Here is a 24,352-nt window from a genome sequence, read left to right on the forward strand (position 1 = left end):
GTCTTGCTGCTCTCCTGGTCGAGTTGTATGCCAGGCATCATGATTAACATTAAACTATCATCCATGCTTTCAATTAGGGGATGCGCTAAATGCAGAGCACATGGTTATCCATAAGCCGTTTGCCACTTGCTATCGATCATGTGTACATATTGCTGCAAATGAAACGTGCACAGGCGTTGAGGAAGCTAAAATGAGATGTACTGAATTCCGATTCCAAATCGGACCAAGCCGGGTTACGGTGCACAGTCAAGCCAACGCTGGAACCCCTATACGCTGACAGGAATGGCATCCTGTGGGTCAGTTGTACATGTCCCTCGTCCCTTTCACAACCGCTGCATCCCGGACGTCCTATTTGAGATTGGGTCACTCCTAACCCCCAAGTCCCTTCGTGAACTTTCTAGAACATGCCGATACGCCCACGAAGTGTTGCTGCCCCTCCGGTTGAGGTCTATCGAGGTTCATCAACGACTGAGTGGGGAACAACCTTTCTACCAATTCATTCACAGCGTTATCGCTCGCGGTTACGGTCATCACGTCCGGAAGTTTAGCTTGCATTTTGATCAAGAATTGTGCTATGATCAGGCTCAATTGGAGTTCGCCATGAGAGGTATGCCGCATTTGAAGCATCTTGGCGTCGAGGGATACGAGAACCAGGATGCGTGGGATCCCCTTTTCGCTTTCTTGGCCAATAATTCCGGCGTTTTTCGGCTAAAGAGTCTCAGGTTATCCGGGATGAAGGCAGCCACGCCGAACGTTTTGAGTGTGTTAGAATCCCAGCCAGGAATCGAAGAGCTCATGATAGATTGGATGGAGGATATTGTGGTGCCTCGACAGTCCCTTCCCGGATTACGCATTGTTGCGGCTCGGCCCCGTGCGATGCGATCGTTGATACCGGGAAGACCCATTACCCATGTCGCTAGTCGTTACCGACACTTCCAAAGAGGTGTCGAAGAGCCATTGATGGAGTCAACCGAGTTCATCACACATTACTGGGCCTATTCGGTAACGACTGCTGAATTGCCACAGCTGCTGCCGGGCATGCCCTACGTACGCTCATTGACTCTCATTCTCAATCGGGACTGCTCGTTCCACTCTTCGCCTACATCTCAGCTTAAAGATGCATGGACGTACATCAAGGACATGAAATGTTTGGAGTTTTGTGCCATTGTGGTGAGGGGATCCTACCTTCGGGGCCTCAACTTCGAACAGGCGATTCCAACAATCCCAAAGACTCTTCGCCATATAGTGGTATGCTTCCTGTACATCTACGGTCCCTGGGTGCAACTTCTGAGGGAGGATGGGCGTGACGGTTGGGAGTACGTAGAAGGATACGAAAACAGATCGGATAATATACCCATGCACAACATCGATTCACACTTTTGGGTGTCTTTGATCCCTACCGCAACGATTCGCACAAAGATGAGTTCAACATTTGGTGTGGAGTGCTGAACTCCACGTTGGGCGTAAAGATATCGAAATGGTCCTACGGAGGTCATATGGGAGACACACACACACACAAATCATCTTATTGGACAACCAATCATTCCCTCTGACGGTTCGCCTTCATGAGGTTCGTCCACGATTTTTCCGCTGCGCAAACCCCCCACTTCGAGCATGCACATCTCATCGTTCACTCTTGGTCTACCTGTATCAAAAGACCATTGTACAATTCATTCGTGTATATGTAACGGCCACTCTCATCATCTGTATAATACTGCATTATTAAATGTATCCTGTTCATCCCCGATGGTCAACAGTTATGATGGGTCTTTGTGGCACTATGATGTTACTAAAATTGGCATTGCCAATCATCCCTTTTTCACATACACAAGATATACTGTGTGGTCCCTCCGCGGGGGTGCTCGTGAATTTCTGGGGTGAGAACCAAAGATCAGGACGAACGTCTATCCATTTCACACTCCAGCCAAACTTACTCAGCGTTCATGATAGCCTAACTCGCTAGGGTTCGACGCGGGGTAGACGCAGGCGCAGGTGGTTAGGGTCGGTGCAGGGGTGCCAGTAGCGAGTTGGCGGGTAACGTTGGTCGTTGTGAATGTTCGAGAAGCGAGTCTGGACGGTTGAGTACGAGGGTACGTGGAGACCAAGTAGGTGTAGGGGTTTGTCAGTGCGAGGAGCAATGTTGAGCTAGACAATTAAAGCATAAGTGGATCATCTTTGACTGGCATGGAATCGACTTACCTATGAAAGCGTGGGCTCGCTTGCCAGGGAGTCGAGGGAGAAGGGGCGATAAGGGGGTGCGACATGGCTGCCTTGAGCTCAGCAGCGTGACACATCGACGTGCAGTGAGGTTCGTGATGTCACCGGGGTCGAAGGCATCGTGCTGCACGCACCCTCGCCAATGGATGAGAAGCTAAAAGCCCCACCGAGAGAGTGGGTGAACGCGATAGTTTGACCAGGGGTGAGGAGGTGTCAGAGATAGCCTTCCACTCAGGGTCAGATTATTTGACCTGCAACGGAAAAAAAAATTAGTGCTTTAAAGAGAATAGATCATTCAGAAATGATGCCGCAAGCAGAGCAGTGGCCCGGAAGGCGAGTACGGATCCGTCAGCAGCCACAACGTTCAAGGCGTTTGTCTACCAAGTCAATTGTAGAGAGTTTTAGGTCTTTCAGGAGTCACATCAGTGCATCCACGTCAACCATTAAGTAATTCGAACCAGTAACGGCGCTCTGAGAATTATCGAGTGCGAAACACGGCAGTTGCAGCAATCGGCGCGAGGAACATTTCTCGGAACGAACTGGGCTCAAGAGGACCTAGCTGAATGCCTGAATAGGCGCCCAGGTCCATATCTCTACATCACTATCATCAAGCTGGCTGTCAAGGCAATACGACACACATGGAAAGGAAGTACATAGCAGCAATCTCGTGAAAATCCCGAAGGACGAGCGCTATCTCTGGACAACTCCCAGTAATGAAGGAATCAATAGACCGTGGTGGGGCCGCAAGCTGGGAGTTGGAAATTCGCCCACACACAACCCCAGTAATGAGCACGGCAAAGGGAATTAAGTAGTTCCTTTTTTTTTTTTCAGCTATATATGCCAAAGCCAATTTACATAGGACGATCACGGCGCCAGCAATTCGAGAACACGATTTCAAGGACTCTTTAAGATATGAGGCTTGAATGCTGATATTATAGTTAGGGCCCATGCAATATGGATATACGAAGCCACCAAAGCAACCCCACCAATTGCTTGTGGCCCGGCGGAACAACCCGTCCGGCATCTCGGCTATTTGCGGCGGGCGCATATATCCTCAAGCAATATCCTCGGGATTAGCAGTACTACTACTTCTTCCCTCATATCGGCATTGAAACCATTGCACTGGAGCGCTTGAGCCAATGGAATTCCTGTTCGCTACTGCCTCATATCGCTCGTACCCACTCTCCGATCAGTTTATTTCGTTCGACCGCCACATTGGTGCTATGATGCCTATTATCACTCAACCGGGCCATGGCCCACCTACAGGCCATATATCCCCATTAGGGTCACTTTTGTTCCCGTTCCGTAATATACTTATCCATCGCATTCGGTGCCCCTCATGATTTGCTGCCTTCGATGGGAATACTTAACCTTCCTGGGGCACTTTACATATTTCCCGGATCATGATGCCACGAAAAATGTTCGACGGATAAGTCATAACGGTGCCCAAACCATCCACAACGGCTGGGCAAACCACTTCCGCCGCTTTTCACCGCCTCCTTCCTTGGTTATTATTTTAGCCTTTCGATATTTGCATCAATATTCCACCGAATTGGGGAGTTCATAAATGTCACGAGAGTTCTTCGGATACTACTTACAAGAAGTCCTCATGCTACATAGCACAACTTCTCCATACAGTTTAGTCTAGCTACACAATTACATATGTACATCTTTTTCCTCTCTGACAAATTCAGAGTGAACCATGCATAGCTGTTGCTTCTATCTTACATAGGCAAATCCGATCTGGATCGACAAAAGTTCTCCCGCCGCAACGTGCCGAAGCCCCCCATGTTGATCGACCTTCTTGCTAGCGCTCACGTGGAAATACCAGCTTTGTACTAATTAACCGTTCGTTCCGCCAGGGTTGTTTCCCCTAAGTTAGACATTCAGACACGGCGCCACTCCGCACTATATACTATTCCTTTCCCTTCGACTACTTGCAAAGCGCAGTCACAGCTTTCCCGTAGATGGAAACACATACCCTAAAGTTGAGGTCATTGTCCATGGGGATATTAGATCCAGTCGGGGGCCCGCAGTGATGGGCCGGAGTTCACCATCCTGAGATGGAGGTAAAAGAAGCAAACAGGATCTCGCTGTTCTCGTTTGTGTTAGCGGCGTCGAGTTCTTCTACGTACATATTCTGCCTGTCACACCGGGTTAACATTCAATCTCGATTAACCACGCCAGCTTGCGAATTAAGTGGGCGCCAACTGGTCATTTCCTTGGCTGGAACAGGCGTATGTTAGTGACCGTACCATCGTGACTTGATTTAGTCTATGTGTAGCCCTCATCTCCGCTTCGTGCGGCTGGTTGTGAAATTGAACTTGACAATGAGCTGGGGAGTGTAACACCGTTGAGGTCCATAACAGAACGAGGACTAGAAATATATGTACACGCAAAGAAAGGAAGGAAAGAAAGACAAAAAAAAAAGGCTACAATTAATCATCAAAGAAACCCAGCTTTAAACCACTTGCAACAACATGGGGGTATCTTTGTGCGTGAATGAAGAGTGAAAAGGATCTATGATACAACGAAAGAAATTGGGGATTCGCGGACTTCACCATCACCCACCCCCACCACATTATATATCACGGAAGATATCCACAATCACCTTCTGTAATTCGCCATCCCTGATCGCCTCATAAATCTTCGTGGCGTTTCCACCAACCGTGACGTCCCCGAAACCATCCGCGAACGAATTGTAGTTTTCCCATCCATGCATTGGCACGCCAAGCTTTTCACGAATGTAAACGTATAAAGGGCGTGTACGGCCGAGGAACGGCGCAGCGGGCACAGGGCCACGAGCCCCAGAGAGGTACTCGCCTCTGAGACTTTGCAGTAGCTCAACACTGCGAGCGGCGAATGACATACGGAAGCCTTGCGAGGCAAGAATCAACTCGACTGCGTTCACTCCTTCTCTGAGCAGGCTAGCGTCTTGTGAGAGGAAGGTCATGAGCGGCACAGTGGTAGCGGCGGCGACGGTTTCCATTCGGAGCTTGGCATCTTTGGAGCGCTAATCTCCAGCGCGTCTTCGATGGCAGACATAAGGAAACCGTGAAGAGACAGTTCATGGCGAGGAGAGGAGAGACAAGGCGTAAGATGGATAGAAATCTCTTCGGTGAGGATGCGAGCAAGGGACACTGAGAATTCATGCTGTAAAGCACGGAGATCCACAGCTTGGCAGATGGCATAGAGGTAGGAGGCAATGAGCATGGACACTATTTCCAAGGACTGGACAGTCTGACGTGCTGAAATGAGAGCGAGGGAGCTAGAGAGATTTTCAGACTTGAAATAATCATAGCTGCGGCATGACAAGTGTGACTTACTTCACAGCCTGGTTATGCATCTCCGCACTCTGGATGTGTGTTGAGACGGGATTCGCCAAATAACCCAATTCAGACACGTATGCAGCACCAGCAATGTCAAGACCCTTTCCAAAGTAGTTGATGCTTGGGTCCGTCGCACTCAGATTGGGCGGCAAGCCGCGATTCATCGAAGGGTTGATGAGTTCTGTCAATTGGGCGAAAAGCAATTTCCCAATGTGGTGAAGAGCGACTCGAACATGCTCCATAGGGTTAGTAACAGACATAGCCTGGAAGTTACCACCGTGGTGGACGTGACCTGTTTCGCTATCGACAAGCGGATTATCGGTGGCTGCGGGAATGACTTCAACGCGGACGAACAAGATGATTCCCAAATATGGACTTACTCGAGTTACTCTCTTGGGTTAGAGTAGTGATGGCAGAAAGAATGTCCTCGATCTGAGGCCCAAGGAATTGGGGGGCAGTGCGGAGTGGATATCGATCTTGGCGGAGCTTGCCAACGTCTTCCTCAAAGGAAAGCTCTTCTCATCGCCAGTTTCCGCGAGGTTGCTTCCTTCGAGGAGGTCATAGATGTTCTTTGCAACCTCCACTTGACCAGGGTGGGCCGTGCGACGTCGTGGATGAAAGGAGCATGTGAGCCTTGAATCAAGAATCAGTGGAAGTCGCGGGCGGATGAAATACGACGTACCCTGACTGCCTAACAAGGCCTCTGTACCCATTGCAGTGCACACTTGGGCCAGAACGGCAACGTTTGCAGCATCAGAAAGTACCAAGCTGGCCACAGCCGCCGAGAACGCTGTTCCATTGAGTAACCCCAAGTGTTCTTTCCCCTCGAATTGAATGTGTTCAAGACCATGATCTTTGTACGCCTCCGTGGCTGGGACGATCTTACGCGGGCCCATCGTGCAAGAGGGGCCATCAAAAACACGAATTCCTTGGTTCCCAATCAAAGTGCCAGCGACGTATGACAGCGGAGATAAATCTAGTATTCAATAAGAGATAAGCGAACGAAGATTCGAAGTAGAATAAAGATCGGGAAAGAATCTCTCACCTCCAGAAGAGGAAATGCTTCCGCGAAGTGGAACGACGGGTATGATATTCTCTCGGAGAAGTGCACCGAGGGCCTCGATGAACTCCCAACGAACACCAGAGTGACCACGGATAAGGCTGTTCATTCGAATGAGGATTGCAGCGCGAACCCATGACTCGGGCATGGAGAAGCCAGCGATGGGGTCGGTGAGTGGCAGGACATTCATCGGTTCCTCTGGAATCGGAAGCACACCAGAGTGTTGATGCTGGAGGAGAGATTTACCCAAAGCAAGGGGATCATTGGTACGAGTATCAGCGCTGCCTCCGAAGCCTATGGTATCGTGTCGAATATGAGTTGGGCATTTAGAAGGGGGGAACGGTGGCTATGACGCACCAGTGCTCAATCCATAAACGCTGTGGCCAGCCTCAAGTTTAGCCTGAATGACTTTGCGAGACTCCGCGACACGAGAACGCGCCCTTCGTCTGTGTCAAGCGTGACGGATGCACCATATCGAGCGGCTGCGACGATGGCAGGGATGGAAAGGGTTTGTCCATCGACCTTGACCGGAATTCCAGACCTTATCATGCGATAACGTGACGCGTCAGAGTGGGTTCACCATCGTCCGTGAAGAACATACTTGTACGACTCGAGCTCAGACTGTAGAAGCAAAAAAGCATCGAGGAGCGTGTTGCTATGCGAGGGCTCTTCTGATTTGGCGATACGCGGAAGGGGAGTGAAGGTTGTGGGAGCAATTGTCATTATTTACCACGGTGCTCTGCGTTGTCTTGGGCGTTGAGAGGGGAGGCCCAAAGGTCGCAGGGGATTAGGGGGAGAGAATGGAGGTTGGGATCTGGGTGAGACCAGTAAAAACAAATTTATAAACGTTCAGGATTTCTGTCATACATATATACATACTTTGCGTTCTTGTTTAGGTTTCCGAATTTTACCCCCATTTGTTAACCAATCAGATAGCTCGCTCAAGATCCGGCCGACAGCCAATCAGAAGCAATGGTTGAAGCGGATTTCTCCATGCCGGTCACATGCATCTGACCTTATTCGTTATTGCAACCCAAATGCCAGGGAGTCATTATGCTGCAATGGCTTCTATTGCAGAGATGCCATGTGCCAGGTCCTGTGAACGGGGGGGTTCAAATCTCCATTTCCTGCGATGGATAGACCTGATGACCGGATAATAGGGATGCATGAGTATTGACGGGGCCAGTTTCTTTCGACGGCGCGCTTGATATGGTCATTAAGGCTCTGGTGCCTTACGGCGCCCACTCCCCATTGTGCACAAATGGCTGCCGCATCATTGGATTTGGCGCTCACCAGCAACGCGGCACGGCTCGCCACCTCCACATTCCATATCCATATACCGATTTCGCGAGATGCACTATTTTACTAAATTGACCCTAATAGGGGTCCTACCCCGGGTGGATGTGACCCAAAGATTCACGCGTGGTTCGGTGATCTCATGACCGAGGAGTTATGCGGGTTAGCTTGACAATCCCCTGCACTCCCGATTCAGTCCTATCTGGGCGGCTGTCTGAGGTCGCACTTTTGTCTCAGCCTCTTAGCATTTCTGCCCTTCATAGTTCTGCTACTGCGCCCTTTCTAGCGTCAATTGGAATTTTAGGAGTGTTGGAATTGACACTGCGAATGGCTTCTGCGGCCGAACGCCACACGGAACTGCCTCTCATTGGTCTTCGGGTGTCGTTCGCGCCCGAAATCGCTTTATCCTAAAACGAGTTTGCTGTGTTTTAGGGTGCTTGTCAAGATGGGGTTGCTCAAGTGCTAGAAACTCTGGAACTGGGAGGGCTAACATTGATAACGAAGGATTTTCTGGTAGTTGTCTTCCTAATTTCAGGGAATTTTCCTTACCCCTGATTTCCCCAGTTTGAAACGCGCGTTTCCAGTGTTCTGGAGTTTCACTGCCACCCTTGGCATTTCATTCAATCCCTTGAGTGCACGTGGTTTCGATCGACCGTGACCATCAGGAAAGTCGGTCTATCGCGACACCACTTGCGGCCCTAGGGGCGCTTCAGTCCACCCAGCATCTCACTCCCTTGCAGCCCTACTCGTGTCGGCAAGATACTGGGGGGGTAATTTCATATCGCCATCAGATCTAGGCTGTCACCGTGGGTAGTTCACGTCAGCAGTAGACCAATTGCATCTTACGTTACCCAGATCGCTAAAAAAACGATGAGCGGGTTGTTCGGTCTTGCCTCCAGCTCCGACGATCACACTCTAGAAGCTTTTGGTGATTTTGTGCCAAGAGGCGGCCACACGAGTGGGCAGTGTGGTCATTCTCCATCTATTACAAATGAAGCCAATGATACGCCATCTCCGTTTGCATCTTATTCCAAAGAAGTCAACCTTCTTATCATCGGTGCCGGTGTTTTCGGTCTCTCGGCAGCTTTACATCTGCTTCGAAGAGGCTACAAGCACGTCACTGTACTCGATCGGTCAGACGTTTTCCCTGCTCCCGATGCTGCGAGCACAGATATCAACAAGATTGTGAGAAGTAGTTATTCGGATGCGTTTTACACGCGGTTGGCGAAGGAGGCTATTGAGTTGTGGAAAGGGGATAATGACACGTGGAACGGCTGCTACTTTGAGTAAGTCCCTTATTTTGTTAGAGTGCCTCAATTAACCTTTTTTGGCAATGGGACCCCCTCTTGCCATGTTGTTCGAGTCCATTTACTAATTAGCGGACATTTAGATCGGGGGTGGCTGTCCTAGGAAACCTGTCACCGTCATCCGATGGCTATGCTGCCAAAGCGTACAGGAATGATATTGAGCTTGGGCAGCATGTTATCACGATTGAGAACCATTCTGATTTCGCTCCCTTCTTCGATGGTGTAAAGTTAGGGGAAGCGTTCAAATGTGGTTATGTAAATTTAGAAGGAGGGTGGGCCTTTGCGAGTAAAGGCCTAGAGTGTGCAAGGAAGACGGTAGAGCAGTTAGGTGGAAGAGTGGTCGGCGGTAAGAAGGTTGTACAACTCGTCTTTGATGATGATGATCCTGGTACAAATGAGGTCGTCGGAGGGGAGGGGAAGTGTAAAGGCGTCAAATTGGAGGGTGGGATGGTGCTTGATGCGGATGTGACCATTGTGGCAACAGGTGCTTGGACGGGTTCGTTGTTTGGGGAGGAGGGAACTGGGCTGGGTGAGGGGAAAGTCGTAGCTACAGCGTAAGTCAAAGTTGTTTGCCTTCCTATGGGCTGGCGCATGTGAAATGAAACTCATTCATTCATAGCCACTGGGTTGTGATGGTTCAGTTATCCGAGGAGGAGGCGGTTAGCTATCGTAAGATACCTGTTGTGCTAGATTTCAATACAGGATTCTACCTGTTTCCGGTCCGTCTTTCTATGGCTCTTGCTCCTTCTACATATGTCAAGTAATTACCCCTTTGTTTAGCCCAACCACGATAACATTGTGAAGATGGCTTTCCATAACTCTGGTTTTGTTGACTCCCAACCCCTCGCCTCTGCCCCCTCGAACACTCCCAGTTCGCCAACTGTCCCAACACCACGAACAACCCCACTGTGCCCCGGGACACACTTGGCTATCCCTCATCACCTCTCTGATCAGCATCGACAATGTCTAACCGCCATTCTTCCCGAGCTAGGCGCCAAACCGTTCAAAGGGACGAGGCTATGCTGGTACACGGACACACCCGACGCCAACTGGATCATTGATTGGCATCCAAAGAGAAAGGGATTAATGTTCGCGACAGGCGGTTCTGGACATGGATACAAGGTGGGTGTCGCAAGCGAGTGGCGGCTGGCCCTCCCCCTGTGCCCTCGCACCCGTTATCATTCTACTTACCGACCGTTGTTTGGTGGTTGTCTCCAGTTCCTTCCTGTACTTGGACGTCTGGTGGCGGATCGATTTGAGGAAAGATGGACGACAATCTCGTCAAACGCTTTTCATTCGGGAGGCGGCAGGGGTGAGGATCCCTCCAGAAGGGTCAGGTTCCTGCCTTATTCCAGGAAAATCCAGGACTTGACATGTAGTCGGGAGGCGCATACGTTGCTACAAGCCATAATGGGCAGTTGATCGTCGGCGTTGTCAGGGCGTGGAGAGCGACTTCAATGATTTTGAATATCCAAAGAAACATTTCACTCGATGATCATCAGTACATCTAATGCTGCCAAAAAAATGTTTGTTGGTTCTGCCTCGGCTGCGAAGCGCCAAGCGTACAACCAGGGGTGATGAGATGGCTATTGCTGACATCCATCAAGGCAACATCAAGGTGTCGTTGCCAGGTCAGCGGCGGGGAATGAATAGGGCAGATTCAATACATTTGGCCGGGCCTGGACCCGCACATGATCACTTTGGTTGTCAGACACGTAACAAAGAGATTCGCGTAAACAACCACCAACTAACTCCCCATCTTTTACCACAGTAACTGTCCTTATTGTCATCGCCGCCCTCTGTTGCTCTCTGCCCGCTCCCGCTTGACGCGAGTACTGTCTCGGGCCTCATCCACCATCTCAGCATTCCCCATTGGCAACAAAATATCCTAGAACACGTTTCCGGTTTCCTGGCCACCTCCCTTGCCAACTGTCGTTTTTTTTCTTTCTTCCTTTCTCGATAACTTCTTCAATCTTCGTATATTTTGGGAGATTTGACCACTTCACTTTACTACTATGTCGGGCAACAATACCGACCCCATTGGGTCTATCGCTCAACAGATTGCCGATGCCAACAAAAGCATCGGTGCCAAAGCCGTTGTGTCCAACTTGGCAATCATGCTAGGGCTTTCAGTATGTCCGGACCTCGAGAACTTAGAATCTATGTTCATATGTGAACTTCTTGATAGCTTGGACGATCTTTATGTTCAATATTTGCGCCCTAGGAACCGGGTACGTTGTGGCTTTGGTTGTCGTTGCTCCTGTTCGTGCTCACTGAAAATCTCGCAATACAACTACATCAGATGGTCTATGAACCAAAGGTACATCGCGTTGACTAAGCCGTATCATATTATCTTAATCCACCCCCCCCCTACATCAACACGGACCACTTCGATCTTGTGCTGCTTAGGTCAAGTACTATGTGGGTCAGAAGCAACCACCCAGGATCAAAAACGGTTTCTTCGCATGGCTACCTCCACTCTTACACACCAAAGAGCCTGAACTTCTTGAGAAGATAGGCCTTGATGCCGTCACGTATCTCCGCTTCCTACGCATGCTCCGTTGGCTCTTCACGGCCATCGCCGCTCTCACCGTCGTGGTTCTCGTTCCCATCAATATCTCGTACAATCTTCGTCATAACGTAAAGAATGCTACAATATTGACTATGATGACTGTTCAAGATGTGAGGGGTGATTTGCTGTTTGTCCATGTGGCGGTGATGTACATCATCAGTTGAGCAATTCCCTTCTTTTTTCTCACATCCTATTTTGACTCATCAATTCCAATTCCAACCCCTCCACATCTAGCTATCATTGTCCTTGGCTTTGCATGGTACCATTGGAAGGCAATCATTCGTCTTAGACACCAATGGTTCCGTTCGGATGAGTACAAGAAATCTTTCTATGCTCGAACTCTCATGGTACTGAAAGTACCCAAGAAACTCCAATCGGATGCAGGGTTGCAATCCCTTTTCGATTCTTTACGAGTTCCATATCCTACGACGGCCGTGCACATTGGACGGAGGGTTGGCCAGCTGCCTGAGTTGGTCGAGTTGCATAACCAGGCGGTGAAGGATTTGGAGCAGGTGCTCGTAACTTATTTGAAGGATGGGACGGTGGGCAAGAAACGCCCTACGATCACTGATGGAGGATTTCTTGGCATTGGTGGGAAGAAAGTAGATGCAATTAACTTTTACACGTGTGTCACTCATTGTTACAGTGTCAATTTTTTTTTTTTCGTGCTTGACTGTGTTTTTTTTTTTTAGCAATCGCATCAGGAACATTGAGGCAGCTGTTGAGGATTCGAGATCAAAAATTGATCTGAAGAAGGCTGAAAGCTATGGCATGTGCATTTCTAGAGGAGTTTTTTCCTCACCTTGTCTCATCGAAGTGTTTCTTTTCTTTTTTCCCGCTCCATCCAGGGTTCGCCTCAATGGCTTCCGTTGCTTACGCTCATACCGTCGCCAAGGTGGTGCACCAAAAGAAAAAGAAGGGTGCAGTAATCACTCTAGCCCCCAATCCCAAGGACATTGTACGTCTTGTCGTATCATTCCCACTCACCGTCGGCTAAAGCTTGAACGGGGCATTTCCGCTTGTAGATTTGGAAGAATCTCGTCAAGTCGGATGCCTCCCGTGCCAGAGACCGTACCATAGGCTTCTTATTGTTATGTCTTGTGTGCTTCTTCAACACGATCCCGCTCACGATCATCTCATTCCTCGCCAACTTGACATACGTAGGCTTCTTTTCTCGTTTTCCAGTGCGTGGACCAAGTTGACTGACGAGGATTGTTCGGATAGGTGCAAGCTTATGTTCCTCTGCTCCAGTCCTGGTCTCAGAAGAGCCAGTGGACCTTCAGTGTCGTTAGTGGTGGGTAGCGGTGGAAGGTGATTCTATGGGCGAAAATCTGAAATCATATATGATATACCACACAGGTGTATTGCCTCCAGCGATTTCTGCGTTCTTTGGCTTCTTTTTACCTAAGATCATGCGAAGGTTGTCGAAGTATCAAGGAGATGTACGTTGGATATTCCTCGTTGGAGAGCAAGCGTGCATAACCTTGATCTTCTTTCCTAGCTCACGCGTTCTCGCTTGGATCGTGCCGTTATTGCGCGTTATTATGGCTTCTTGATTATCTCTCAGTTGTTCATCTTCACGATCATCGGTGTTGCCTATCGTGAGCAGATCCCTCCAGATCCCCCCCCTCGTCTCCAGTATTGACGCGTTTATGGCTATAGAATCGGTGTCGCTCATCATTCTTGAGATTGGACAACACAAGACGTTCGCAGAGATCATCAAAAACGTCAGCAGTAAGTTCAACGCTTTGCATCTTCACATTTTGGTGTGACATTCATTCTTTTTGTGCAGAGCTGCCTGGCCAGATTCAAAATACTTACATCCAGCAGTCAGCTTACTGGTTGACGTTTTTCCCATTAAGAGGTTTCCTGGCGTTTTTTGATCTGGCACAACTCTTGAATCTGGTCTGGATTACGCTCAAGACCCGGTACGTGTCTTTTTTTCCATATTCTCAACGCCCCCCTCACAGGCTCAATTTTTCGAAAGTATGTTTGGTCGTACTCCTCGTGACATCCGGGAATGGACGCAACCTCAGGTTTTTGAATTTGCAATCTACTAGTAAGTTTACGGCGTGGGCTATTCGATGTGCAAGAATGTTGATCTGTCTAATACTATGCCGATAGTTCGTCATTGGTACGCAAGGACCTTACTGAATCAAGATTCATCATACTCACATAGGTCATAGCTATTTATGGGAGCAGTCGCATTCGTTTATGCGCCTTTGGCACCCCTAGTCGCGGTTATGGCGGCTGTAGTCTTCTGGATCACCTCCATAACGTCCAAGTATCAACTCATGTTCGTCTTCATTTCTAAGGCCGAATCCGGTGGTGTAAGTGTCTGTTTGCTTATGTTCGAGATTGGTTGTTGATGCCAAGGCTCCAAATGATAGCGATTATGGAACGTCGCGATCAATCGACTGCTGTTTTCCACTATCTTCATGCACCTGATGATGACACTGAGTACGTCATTTTTAGTCCCCTTCGGTACTATTCGACTATGGTTGTTTACCGCTTTCCTGGTAGCCATTGGCTTGGTTCATGGCTGGAGAAGCTACCTATGGGTGGCGTGCATTCCCCCAATGTTCATGGTTGCTTTCTTCAAAGTTTGGTCATTAAAAGTTTTCAACGAAGAATTTCGCTGGTACATTCCCACCGAGCAAGAACTCGCTGAGAACAAACTCACTAGTGAAAGGGAGCGAAATGACAACAAGGGTGGTCGACTCTCGAAACGCTTTGGGCATCCCGCGTTGCATGCTGACCTCTTTACGCCGATGGTGCATGCCAAGATGGTACACCTGTTACCGCAGGTGTACAGCGGCAGGCTGAGTCAGGAGGAAACTGGGTTACAAGAGTTCGGTGGCGAAAAGGCTTCTGCCGCCGTGGTTTCCGGTGGACTCAAGATCGCTGGTATCGAGCAGGTAAAGCCATGCTGCGTTGCGTTCGTCCTACGTTTGTACTGTTGCTGACTCCTTGTTCCCTTTTCAGAGCGATCTCGAATATGATCCTGCGCTGTACCAACGCGATCGCGGGGAGCAAGACTGGGATGCTCGCAGTATTAATTCGAACATGCTGCTGGGCGACGCGGGCCCCGCTGGTGCCCCTGGCCATACTCCTCGGATGCGTAGTGCTGATTTGAAGGGTTACATGGAACGTGGGCCTGGCAGCCACATTGAACTCAATAGACTGGATTACACGGGTACCACCGATAGCCTACCGCTTCTCCAGCCAGATCCTCAAATACAACACCCGCCACAGCACATCCGACATTCGAGCACCTTCGATTCCATGGGGACAAGTGCCTCTGGTCGGATGACGCCAACCCAACCACTGCCAGCGCCTCATTCAAATGATCGGTTCAGAACCGCTCCTCTCCACCGACCTGGACCTCCTTCCAGGGTATCGTCAGAAGGCCCCCCATTTAATATGGCTGGACGGGGAGCGAGAGGACGACAATGGTGAAGATACTGATACAGCTTTTTTTTAATGTTTGATATGAACCTGTACCATACTGGGGCCAAGTGTGGATTCTCTGCCTCATAGGCTGGTTTAACGTTTGAGACCTTTCTTCCCCCGATATTCATACTGCTCTCCACTGTATTGTAATTTTTTCGCTCCTTCCTCTATTCCAAAGTAACATATATCATGACATCAGGATTCCATGAATGCTTGACAAAAGATGACCGATTGCAATGGCCGTGAATGCTACTGCGTAAAATATGAATATTATATGTTCCAAATTAATGAGCGATCTGAGCAGGAAGAGGATTACGACGGAGCGCCTTGGTCCGGAAGTCGTTCGATAGCAAACTTCTTCCTCACAATGTACATTAGGGGCACACCTGGAATCTTTCTAACTCGCCGTCGGAGGTCCCGATCACAGGTAGCAACGATAAAGCACCTATGAGCCGCAACTCGCTGAATAAGACAGTCATCCGCGTATGTTCCCTTATGGGAACATGGCAAGCGCTCAAAACGAGGATCACGGGCAACGCTATGGGCTAATGAGGTTGAAGGTACCTTGGCTGGTTTTCTGAAGCTTTTCGTACCGAAGTGATAGTCTGAACCTTGCGCCCAACTTCTCCAATTCAGCCATCACGCAATCTGTGACGCATGGTATACCTAACGAAACAGTACACTCATGAGCACGGCACGATCCAAAGTGTTTTCTTTTTTGTGAGAAGAGACAGCTTACACTTAGCATACAGGCAATCCATCATCCCTTGAATGAGCTCAATTTTGCTCTGCATACTAAAGTTGATAAAGTTGGTATCGATAAGAACGCGATATGGTGGTGCAAGGGCCTCATTGTGATTCAGGAAGAGTGACGATGCGACTTGGGGCCTGTACGCCGCGTTTCGTCATTTTTCTTTCTTCAGAATTTAAAGGGACTTACGCGCGTCTCACAGCCTTTTCTTGGGCTTCTTTCAGCCTCTGCGCCTCCTTCGCCTTGTTTTCCTTCCTATGAATAGGAGGGTTTAGTGGATAAAGTTGCGACTGGAGGTGAAAACTTGGGTTGACTTGCAATCGAGAATCAGAAGGCTTCAGCACTTTCTTCGCTACAGCGAACTTCCGCGTCTTTTTTGCTTTCGTCTGTGGAACATTTTGAGGCGAAGTACGGGGACAAGTTGTGTTGAAGACATACCATAACGTCAAAGGCAATTGGAGGGTCCCCAAGAAAATCACGTGTCAATTTTGACGCCGAGCGCTTAGCTACGTTGGCGTTTGGACTCCAGCCTTTATAACTCCGTAACATTAGATACATCATCGTGACTCTTGACCTAGGTGCGCTGACTATGACACGGAATACAACGTGTATACGAAAGTACGATAGAAATCAGAAATGGTATCGCCTTGGCAGTCTCGAGTTACCCAAAGTCTCCATACAGTATCCGTAGTTACTCAGCAGACGTAGATGAAGGTTGATATTTCATCGGACGATAGCCAGTGACAAAGTGGACTAAGGTGTATTGAACAGGACCCTCAGAGCGACAGTAATGGCTGTCATTGCACGGAGGCACGCGTCCTGGCCACTCTTCTCGTTCAGACGTGCGAGATGTACTTAAGTGTGTAAGGCATAACATATAACGTCACGGAAAGTTGACCGAAGTCACGGCTACAGTCCCCTGGTGCAAGAGCAAGAAGGAACTTCCACGAGACTCTCCGAAAGGGTATTTTAAAGCGCATCATACTGTGCTCCTGTCTGGGAGATGGAGGATGAGTTAAACGCAGAACACGCTACCAGGGCAAACACAACGAACTAAAAGGTCACCGTCGCAAAGCAGCCGCATTTTTAACGTCCTCAGCTCTGAACATAGAATTAAGAGCTGCTGACAGTTCGCTAGCATGTTTTTCCCCTGACTGGCCCAAGGACATCAGTAACATTGAGCCGGAAAAACTCAAAACGGGATACCACACCTGTATTAAAGGACCAACGTCCCCAAACTTGAGCTCACTGGGTCCAGAGTAATGCATCCCGTGAGAAACTCCGTTGAGTGAAGCCGATTTAGAGAAGGAATAGAACAAGGAAAGCCTGTCCTGCACACCATCGGCTTCTCTAGCAGATGCATCAAGGAAGTACGTCGATCCAATCTATGCAGTCATATCAGCACGCAGTTTTTTGAAAAAGCTTTCCACTTCTAAATAGTTTACCAGATTCAAGGTGACGCACACAGGTAACTCATCCCTCCTTTCAAGCGGGTTTCCCTCGTCATATGAGTCTTCCAACTCGAAGTCGGCAGGATCGACACGTTTCCCTTCTGTTAATATTCCCTTTATTGCATCGGCAGACGCTGTGTACGTCCCGGAGTAGGTTGGTCTTGAAACATACTGCACCCCCTTCGTCCGTGGAATACGAAGATCCCATAAGGCAGCTCGTATTGCAACCATAACTGCGTCTATAGCATTCCCGTCATCGGCGAGAATGATCGCCTCAATTCCGAGGAGCCAACTTCTTTTGTGCGGCACAATGGTGAGTTGAGAGGACGGTGTGAGGGAGGAAGCGAGGATAGGGGTAAATAAAGCTGTCAGATCTGCGGACGCCTCGTCCAAGGCTTGTGGAGATTTGTGAGGGTACGCTGACTGTGCACTATCAACAAAGTTCGTGTCAAATGCCACAAGAGGACCAATTATTGAAAAATTCACCATATTATCGCGCAGGCAACCCTCCCCCCATCTCTTCCTTCCCCTTCTGCACCGTCCCCTGTGGGACCAATGTTTTCGACTTCTAGTTTGACCGCAGCAATGACATCGGTCCCTCCAAGATTGACGCGTCCACTACCATTAGCAAGAGGTACAATACCGCCTCCCGATTGACAGCTATCATTCTAAATTCGTTCAGTAGCCGTCCATCGGCTCGGCTCGGTGGGGTTGAAAGGATTGATGTTCGTAAGAACGATTCCTCAGCCTTGGAAATAGACATGTCGGGATGCACTGCCACAAACTGGAAGCGCAACCACAGTGATCGATGTCCAAGCAATGCCCAAGACGGCAATCACTAGACCATATGACACATGTACGCGATGTACATCGATACTAAGATATATGGGGAGTTAGCCACACACGCGAGCTTGTGGGTGGTAAACGAACGTCGCCTCGATTATTCTCTCTTTTCATCTGCTGCTGTTATAGGACCTGTCTTGTCTCCTTCAAACTATGTAATCTACTAGTATCTCTATCCTGTCTGTCCTGAAGGCTTGGGATTGTTCAATTGAACCTCCCCGTTTTCGTTGGAGATGGACATGTCAGAGAATCGGGTGGAACATTGTTTGGGAGGTGGAACGATAGAGGGGGCTCAAATCCTCTGCCTTCTATGCTGGCCTCATCTCGTGATTGATTCGATAAATTGTATGGTGGATTGATTCTGATGAACCTGGGTATTATGGGGTCGGGTACGCGATATCCGACCCAAGTCTGGCCACGCTCACTCGCCATCTTCGACTGGAAGCCTCCCTTCAATCCAGCCCCGCAAACACCCAACTCCGAATGGGCGACTCCCGTAATCCATACCGTAGTTGTCTCTAAGCGGGCTAGAATGCCAGCGCCCACATCACAGGGTGGGCCCCAAATTCGCAACCATTTCATGGGGGCGCGATGGTACGTACAATGACTAGACATTCCGTGCGAATTCGAGACACAATCTGGGTGGGTTTTTGGAATTCTTTAGGGACGAAAATATTTGAAATTATCAGATCGGGCCCTGCCACACCGGAGAAAATGATTCGAGCCGTGTTCTGCCTTGATACCATATCTCCCCCGCATGTCCCCTGCTAAATATCCTGGGGCATAGCACTCTGACGCACAACATGAAACAGAAAAAGAACTGGGTCGCCAGTCAGACCGTCAAGTCGAACACCCCAAACATGCCAAGATCAGGAAGCCAATCACATACCACTGTTGAGACCCAGTACCACCAGAGACCTACATAGTCCAATCTCGCCACAACACAGAGACAGTATCAGATAGAGAAGACCAGCCGAAGCCCCCCTGGCCTTATAAATCATTCGAAGCTTGAGAACTAGAACGTTCGTCGCCCTGGTTGTGTAAACAGAATGATAACGTTTATGTAACACGGCACCGTTCTATCTCTCTCCGTTCGGATTCTAGTTCTTCGTCCCAGCTGGCCTGAAGACTTGCACCAACGCTATCCATTAACGAATTAACAACAGGACAGCCTTGCCCATGACCCATATATGCGTTTTTTGTCTGTGTATCTGTGGTCGACTTCGAGCGGTACTAATGTATGATATTCATCAGACGTGGGGCTGGGAAGGTACGTGTCTGTGGCCATAGGACTCGGAAAGCACCGCATCCCGTCTGATCTGCGAAGTTAAGCCGAGTACCGCTCAGTTAGTACCGTGGTAGGGGACTACATGGGAATCCCGAGTGCTACAGTTTTTTTATTTATTTATTTATTTATTTATTTATTCTATTTTTATGTTAGCATGTACAGTACGGGCGCGCACGAATTTCGTCAACGACAGATAAAACAGCGTTCTCAAATTAATGCGTTGTCTAATTATAAGAACACAATGCGGCTACTTGTACCTCTTGTGATACAGGCACTATTCGTGACAAGACAAACGACGCTTGCCGGCTTGGCCACCCGAACAATGCGCCTGCATGTGGTGCTCAGATACGGAATTTCTTCTGATGTGGGTATGACGATCTAACAATCGATCGTCCCGGCATGTTTTCATCATTTCGGGTTCCTTGCCATATTGGTATATAGGGTGTTGTATAAAAATGAAGTCCTAAAATATAAGTTGTCCCGCGGGATGTCCAATGTTCTGAATTTTTTTCTAGTTCAAGCCAAGTCATTCGCATGATCCCACCCCGGCTCCTTATTCTTCTGTCGCTCCCATCGTCTCCGAGCTTCGTGAAGCGCCAATGCAACCCCAGCAAGCGTCAAAAGGACAAAGATATCATGAGAGTCGAGCGCTTCAGTTTGGAAAATGCTTTGGAACAAAGGAACGTAGATGAGAGCGAGTTGGACGAGGAACGACGTAGAGACGGTTGTGAGGAGCATTTTGTTCTGTGTGATACCGCATCCCAAACCACGGTTTTGAATCGCTGATGCAAGGTCAAGGAAAACGAAGCATGTGAAGGTCTTTGCGAAACGAAAAAAAGGGGTGTCCTTCAATTATAAATATTAGAAAGCTTCTGTTGGCTACACTAACCATGGTCTGGTCACGGCGAGACATCTTTCCGTCGCTGAGCTCGTACATATAGACGAACAGAGTAAGGAGTAACATCACAGATGCGGAGAACAGCACCCTTAAGATGAGAGGCCTAGTGATAATGGGCGCATTTTTTGGTCTAGGAGGTCTCCGCATGACTGCTCGGTCGGCAGGATCAACACCTAGAGATTGGCTTGGGGGTCCTATTGAGCAAACCAATGTTGAGTAGGAAAGACACATGAATGATATTTGTATCTTACCATCCATCAAAATGTTGATAAAAGTATTTGCATGGCATTTAACGGATTGCTAAGTTCGAATAGAGTGCTAAGGGTGATGAGTGTGAGAGCCGACACTGCCGTGCTAAGTTGGAACGAAAGGAAGTGCTGAATATTATGGAAGATGGATTTACCTACGCACGAAAAACGATTAGCATATTTAATTTCTTCGGGATAACCACGCACCCTCCTCGACGGCCGCCAGGATGGTCCCAAAATTATCGTCAACAAGGATAACGTCCGCTGCCTCTTTGGCAACATCAGTTCCGCTTCCCATTGCGACACCAATGTCCGCCATCTTCAATGCCGGTGCATCGTTGACTAGCACGAAAGAAAGGAAGCGCAACGCTAACGTTAAACTCCCATCACATGCGAGAAAAGAAACAAAAGAAAGTATACCTCCATCACCCGTCATAGCCACCACCGCCCCTCGAGACTGGAAAGCCGAAACAATGCGCATCTTATGCCTAGGCGTCGTACGCGCAAATACCGTAATCCCCGCTACACGCTCCCTCAACATCCGATCATCCATCTCATCCATCTCCTTCCCCGTAAGACAGCCAACAAAGCTCATCGTCCCCTTCCTCACCGGATCCCCATTAACATAAGAGGAAGATCCTCCATGCGTCGAACTCCTTGTACCAAAAGACCCAACTGACGAGCGATCGCAAGTGCGGTTTCGACCGCATCACCCGTGATCATGATCACCTGTACACCCCCCATGCGCAACGAAGCGATAGAATCCGAGACTTCCCTTCGCGGAGGATCCATCATAGCTTGAAATCCGGCAAAGACAAGGTTCTGTTCTCCTATGTTCCCTCAGCTTCCAGCGACGACACGCTTCCCTTCCCATAAGCCATCACAATTACCCGAAGTCCTCGTGAAGAGACCGACTCTGCCTTTGAAACGATCAAGGAACGAGTGAGAGTGTCGAGTTCAGGTGTGACATCCGAAGAGATGTAGTGCCATTTACACCGAGGCAGTATCGCCTCAAGTGCACCCTTGATGTAGTACTTTTCCTGCGATTCCGAGGCATGCTTGCCGCTTACAGCCATAGATTTCAGCTCGGAGTTGAAGGGTCGCTCTGCTGATACGCTGAAATCCTAATGAAAGGTTCCGTTTGAGGCGTTTCAAAGCGTGTAATGCGAGAACTAAAACCGTACGAACCACCTTAGAGGAGGGTACCTGCAAGGTATCCAGGACATTCATGAGTGCAACGTCTGTGCTTTGGCCAACGTATACGCCTTCGCTGTTACGAATAGCACTGTTACACAACGCGCCGATCTGAACCGTCTTCAAGAGTGCAGGCGTGTATGCAGGTATGACGGGAGCATCAAGTTTCACCAATTCGTCGATAGTGTAAATCTCAGTAACAGTCTGTTCGTTCTTTGTTAGGGTGCCTACGAAGGGACGGTATGAGTCCCCGTGAAGTTAATAAATGAACTCAGGCAAGAACATGGGTGTGATGTACCGGTTTTGTCGCAACAAATGACACTGACGGACCCCAGCGCTTCTACAGATGGTAACTTCTTCACTATAGCTTTTCGTCGTGCCATGCGAAGTACACCTAAAGCAAGAGTTACCGTAGTCACGATAGGAAGACCTTCCGGGATCGCAGCAACAGCCAAAGACACTATGCGTATTCACAATTCTCGTTCAAGATCTTAATCTTATCCAAGAAGTGAAGACATAGACGAACCTCCAATAGTAAACATTTCCAACCATCCCCGACTTTGAATCACACCAATGAGGCAAATGACGCCTATGATCGCGAACGACAGAGTACTAAGCTTCGTCGCCAGCTCGTCCATCGAGATTTGCAATGGCGTCCGTTTCTCCTCGATCTACACAGAAAAGCCACCATCACCATGAGCATTAGGTTCTAACTGAGCGCCACGCGAGATGTCTGCACGAACTTCTTGCATCGTAGTGAAAATGGCGCCAAACTCAGTCTGCTGGCCCGTAGCAATCGTAACTCCTGCCCCACGTCCTAAAACACAATCCGAAGAAAGAAAGCATCGTCGCGTAGCGTCCACCAATCATTATGTATCACAGAGACACGGAGACAATGACGTACCATTCCTAACTAAAGTACCCATAAAAGCCATCGACGTCCGTTCGCCCAACGGAGCCCCAAACCTCGAAGGCTCAACTGCTTTCCGAACAGCATGAGATTCACCCGTAAGTGACGACTCGTCCAATTCAAGATCCAACGCAGTGATCAAGCGAACATCCGAAGGTATTCGATCCCCAACTGTGAAGGAGACGATATCCCCTGGTAGAAGTTCATTCGCGAGGACGGTCTTTTGCCGCGAGTCACTGAGAAGAAAAAAAAAAAAGTGTGTTTGTCAATGATCAGTTGGAAACAAGGTGAAGATGAATCTTACCGTAGTAGATGACAGTGATGAGGTACGAGACGATTGAGTGCTTGCAACGATTGTTCTGATCTTCGTTCTTGCACGAAACCCACTATAAGGAGGATGAATTTCAACCTTCAATGAGACGTAAAAAAATATGAGAGAGAGAGAGAGGCCGGACCAGGACCTTAAAGAAAAAGACAAAAGGAAGGAAAGGAAAATTTGCATTTTACTTACCTGTAAGAACAATGAGTAGAGCAATAGTGATGCTAACAGCATCGTCAATATTTCCCATAACCGCACTGATGAATGCGCTCCCCAACAAAAGTAAGTTCAAGGGACTTTCATAGATGGTCTCTATGAACTTGTGGGCTAGGTTGACTGAGGGAGCAACAGAGAATTCGTTGTAGCCATGAACGTTCCTGAGATCAGGCACGACAGAGGAAGCGAGACCTGTTGAAGGGTCGACGCGGAAATGTTGAAGAGTATCCTTTAGGAGAAAAGAAAAGAGGATTATGTGCATGAAGGACCGACGGTGGATGTGCGGATGTATGTGCACATACCTCAACGGTCCGGTGTGCAAATTGCGACGAAAGCGGTTCCGGTCCTCCTTCCCAGCATATCCAAAACTCTCCATCTCAATTCCCTTCCCTCCCCACCAGCATCATCCAAAAACCTCCCCAATCCAAGCGCACCAGCCGTCCGTCGCAGAATTCCATTCGAAGGAAGGGTATGATCCCAGTCCCACCACTCGCAGTAAATCGTTCGGCTCTCGATTGGATACTGTGCACAACGTTCCCAAGAGGGCTGAAACCTCCTCCTCCGCCTCCGCCTCCGCCTCCTACTCCTACTCCTCCATATGTATCCTGAGTATGACGACGAAGAGTGGTACTAAAGCTAAAATGAGAAGCCATATCTGAAGAAGTAGGTTCCAATGCATGTGAGCTTCATCGTGAAGCGTCAAGTTCCCGTCGAACGTAGGGGATGTGAAGTATGATGAGGCAGGTGGGGATTCTGTACCTTTGCGTATATGGCGATACTGAGGATGACGGCTCAGGTGTTGGGGAGAATGAGGATCAGTAAAAGATCGTTGAGGTGGAGAAATGGCAGTTCCATTCGGAGGAGTAGGATAACCCATTCGCCTAGGTGGAGGACCTACGTTCCGAGGCGAATAATCTCGAAGTGTAGTATCGTTTACGCCCCTCGTAGGTTCATCCACATTAACATTATCTTCACCAAACGGGTTATGGCCATTCGAATC

General features: G+C 48.9%; 8 protein-coding genes across 8 annotated transcripts; 3 read left to right on the forward strand and 5 right to left on the reverse strand.

Annotated features, from left to right (window-relative positions):
* Window positions 1-282: 282 nt before the first annotated feature.
* Window positions 283-1,449, forward strand: EI90DRAFT_3011184 (uncharacterized protein; the record flags this gene model as incomplete). The annotated part of the gene is made up of 1 exon (XM_039056448.1): window positions 283-1,449. The coding sequence occupies one exon, from the start codon at window positions 283-285 to the stop codon at window positions 1,447-1,449; it is 1,167 nt and encodes a 388-aa protein (XP_038923120.1).
* Window positions 1,450-4,385: 2,936 nt separating this feature from the next.
* Window positions 4,386-4,914, reverse strand: EI90DRAFT_3029844 (uncharacterized protein; the record flags this gene model as incomplete). The annotated part of the gene is made up of 1 exon (XM_039058164.1): window positions 4,386-4,914. A coding segment is annotated over one exon (237 nt), but the record flags the coding sequence as incomplete, so codon positions are not given.
* Window positions 4,799-7,329, reverse strand: EI90DRAFT_3143406 (phenylalanine ammonia-lyase; the record flags this gene model as incomplete). The annotated part of the gene is made up of 10 exons (XM_039065018.1): window positions 4,799-5,220; window positions 5,307-5,485; window positions 5,544-5,871; window positions 5,927-6,059; window positions 6,125-6,179; window positions 6,222-6,522; window positions 6,592-6,900; window positions 6,964-7,024; window positions 7,069-7,147; window positions 7,208-7,329. 10 exons carry the CDS (start codon window positions 7,327-7,329, stop codon window positions 4,799-4,801), a joined length of 1,989 nt encoding a protein of 662 aa, XP_038923122.1.
* Window positions 7,330-8,772: 1,443 nt separating this feature from the next.
* On the forward strand, window positions 8,773-10,631 carry EI90DRAFT_2903524 (FAD dependent oxidoreductase-domain-containing protein; the record flags this gene model as incomplete). Its single annotated transcript, XM_039054142.1, has 4 exons — window positions 8,773-9,188; window positions 9,293-9,763; window positions 9,829-9,928; window positions 9,990-10,631. 4 exons carry the CDS (start codon window positions 8,773-8,775, stop codon window positions 10,629-10,631), a joined length of 1,629 nt encoding a protein of 542 aa, XP_038923123.1.
* A 633-nt stretch (window positions 10,632-11,264) lies between these two features.
* EI90DRAFT_2964439 (uncharacterized protein) lies at window positions 11,265-15,262 on the forward strand. Its single transcript, XM_039055487.1, has 17 exons — window positions 11,265-11,529; window positions 11,619-11,940; window positions 12,016-12,406; window positions 12,474-12,550; window positions 12,630-12,739; window positions 12,807-12,941; window positions 13,006-13,075; window positions 13,141-13,223; window positions 13,283-13,382; window positions 13,444-13,515; window positions 13,574-13,709; window positions 13,769-13,840; window positions 13,906-13,915; window positions 13,968-14,111; window positions 14,172-14,241; window positions 14,305-14,699; window positions 14,767-15,262. Exons 1-17 carry the CDS (start codon window positions 11,512-11,514, stop codon window positions 15,238-15,240), a joined length of 2,679 nt encoding a protein of 892 aa, XP_038923124.1. The 5' UTR covers window positions 11,265-11,511; the 3' UTR covers window positions 15,241-15,262.
* EI90DRAFT_2987859 (Fcf1-domain-containing protein) lies at window positions 15,256-16,466 on the reverse strand. The gene is made up of 6 exons (XM_039056025.1): window positions 16,424-16,466; window positions 16,304-16,371; window positions 16,175-16,240; window positions 15,974-16,122; window positions 15,828-15,900; window positions 15,256-15,772 (listed from the first exon to the last, which is right to left on the reverse strand). The coding sequence occupies exons 1-6, from the start codon at window positions 16,424-16,426 to the stop codon at window positions 15,547-15,549; spliced, it is 585 nt and encodes a 194-aa protein (XP_038923125.1). The 5' UTR covers window positions 16,427-16,466; the 3' UTR covers window positions 15,256-15,546.
* Window positions 16,467-16,931: 465 nt separating this feature from the next.
* EI90DRAFT_3029860 (ribosomal protein S5 domain 2-type protein) lies at window positions 16,932-18,323 on the reverse strand. Its single transcript, XM_039058165.1, has 6 exons — window positions 18,075-18,323; window positions 17,923-18,054; window positions 17,431-17,866; window positions 17,197-17,370; window positions 17,040-17,139; window positions 16,932-16,981 (listed from the first exon to the last, which is right to left on the reverse strand). The coding sequence occupies exons 1-5, from the start codon at window positions 18,197-18,199 to the stop codon at window positions 17,047-17,049; spliced, it is 960 nt and encodes a 319-aa protein (XP_038923126.1). The 5' UTR covers window positions 18,200-18,323; the 3' UTR covers window positions 16,932-16,981; window positions 17,040-17,046.
* Window positions 18,324-20,083: 1,760 nt separating this feature from the next.
* Window positions 20,084-24,005, reverse strand: EI90DRAFT_3143404 (calcium-transporting P; the record flags this gene model as incomplete). Its single annotated transcript, XM_039065017.1, has 15 exons — window positions 20,084-20,386; window positions 20,457-20,649; window positions 20,760-20,868; window positions 20,921-21,055; window positions 21,134-21,314; window positions 21,377-21,535; window positions 21,574-21,837; window positions 21,902-22,134; window positions 22,206-22,367; window positions 22,434-22,578; window positions 22,651-22,724; window positions 22,812-23,053; window positions 23,122-23,203; window positions 23,329-23,581; window positions 23,787-24,005. The coding sequence occupies 15 exons, from the start codon at window positions 24,003-24,005 to the stop codon at window positions 20,084-20,086; spliced, it is 2,754 nt and encodes a 917-aa protein (XP_038923127.1).
* Between the last annotated feature and the right edge of the window lie 347 nt (window positions 24,006-24,352).

This window comes from Cantharellus anzutake (assembly GCF_015039405.1).
Source record: "Cantharellus anzutake strain C23 chromosome Unknown EI90scaffold_2, whole genome shotgun sequence".
In the NCBI taxonomy this organism is placed as follows: Eukaryota; Fungi; Basidiomycota; class Agaricomycetes; order Cantharellales; family Hydnaceae; genus Cantharellus; species Cantharellus anzutake.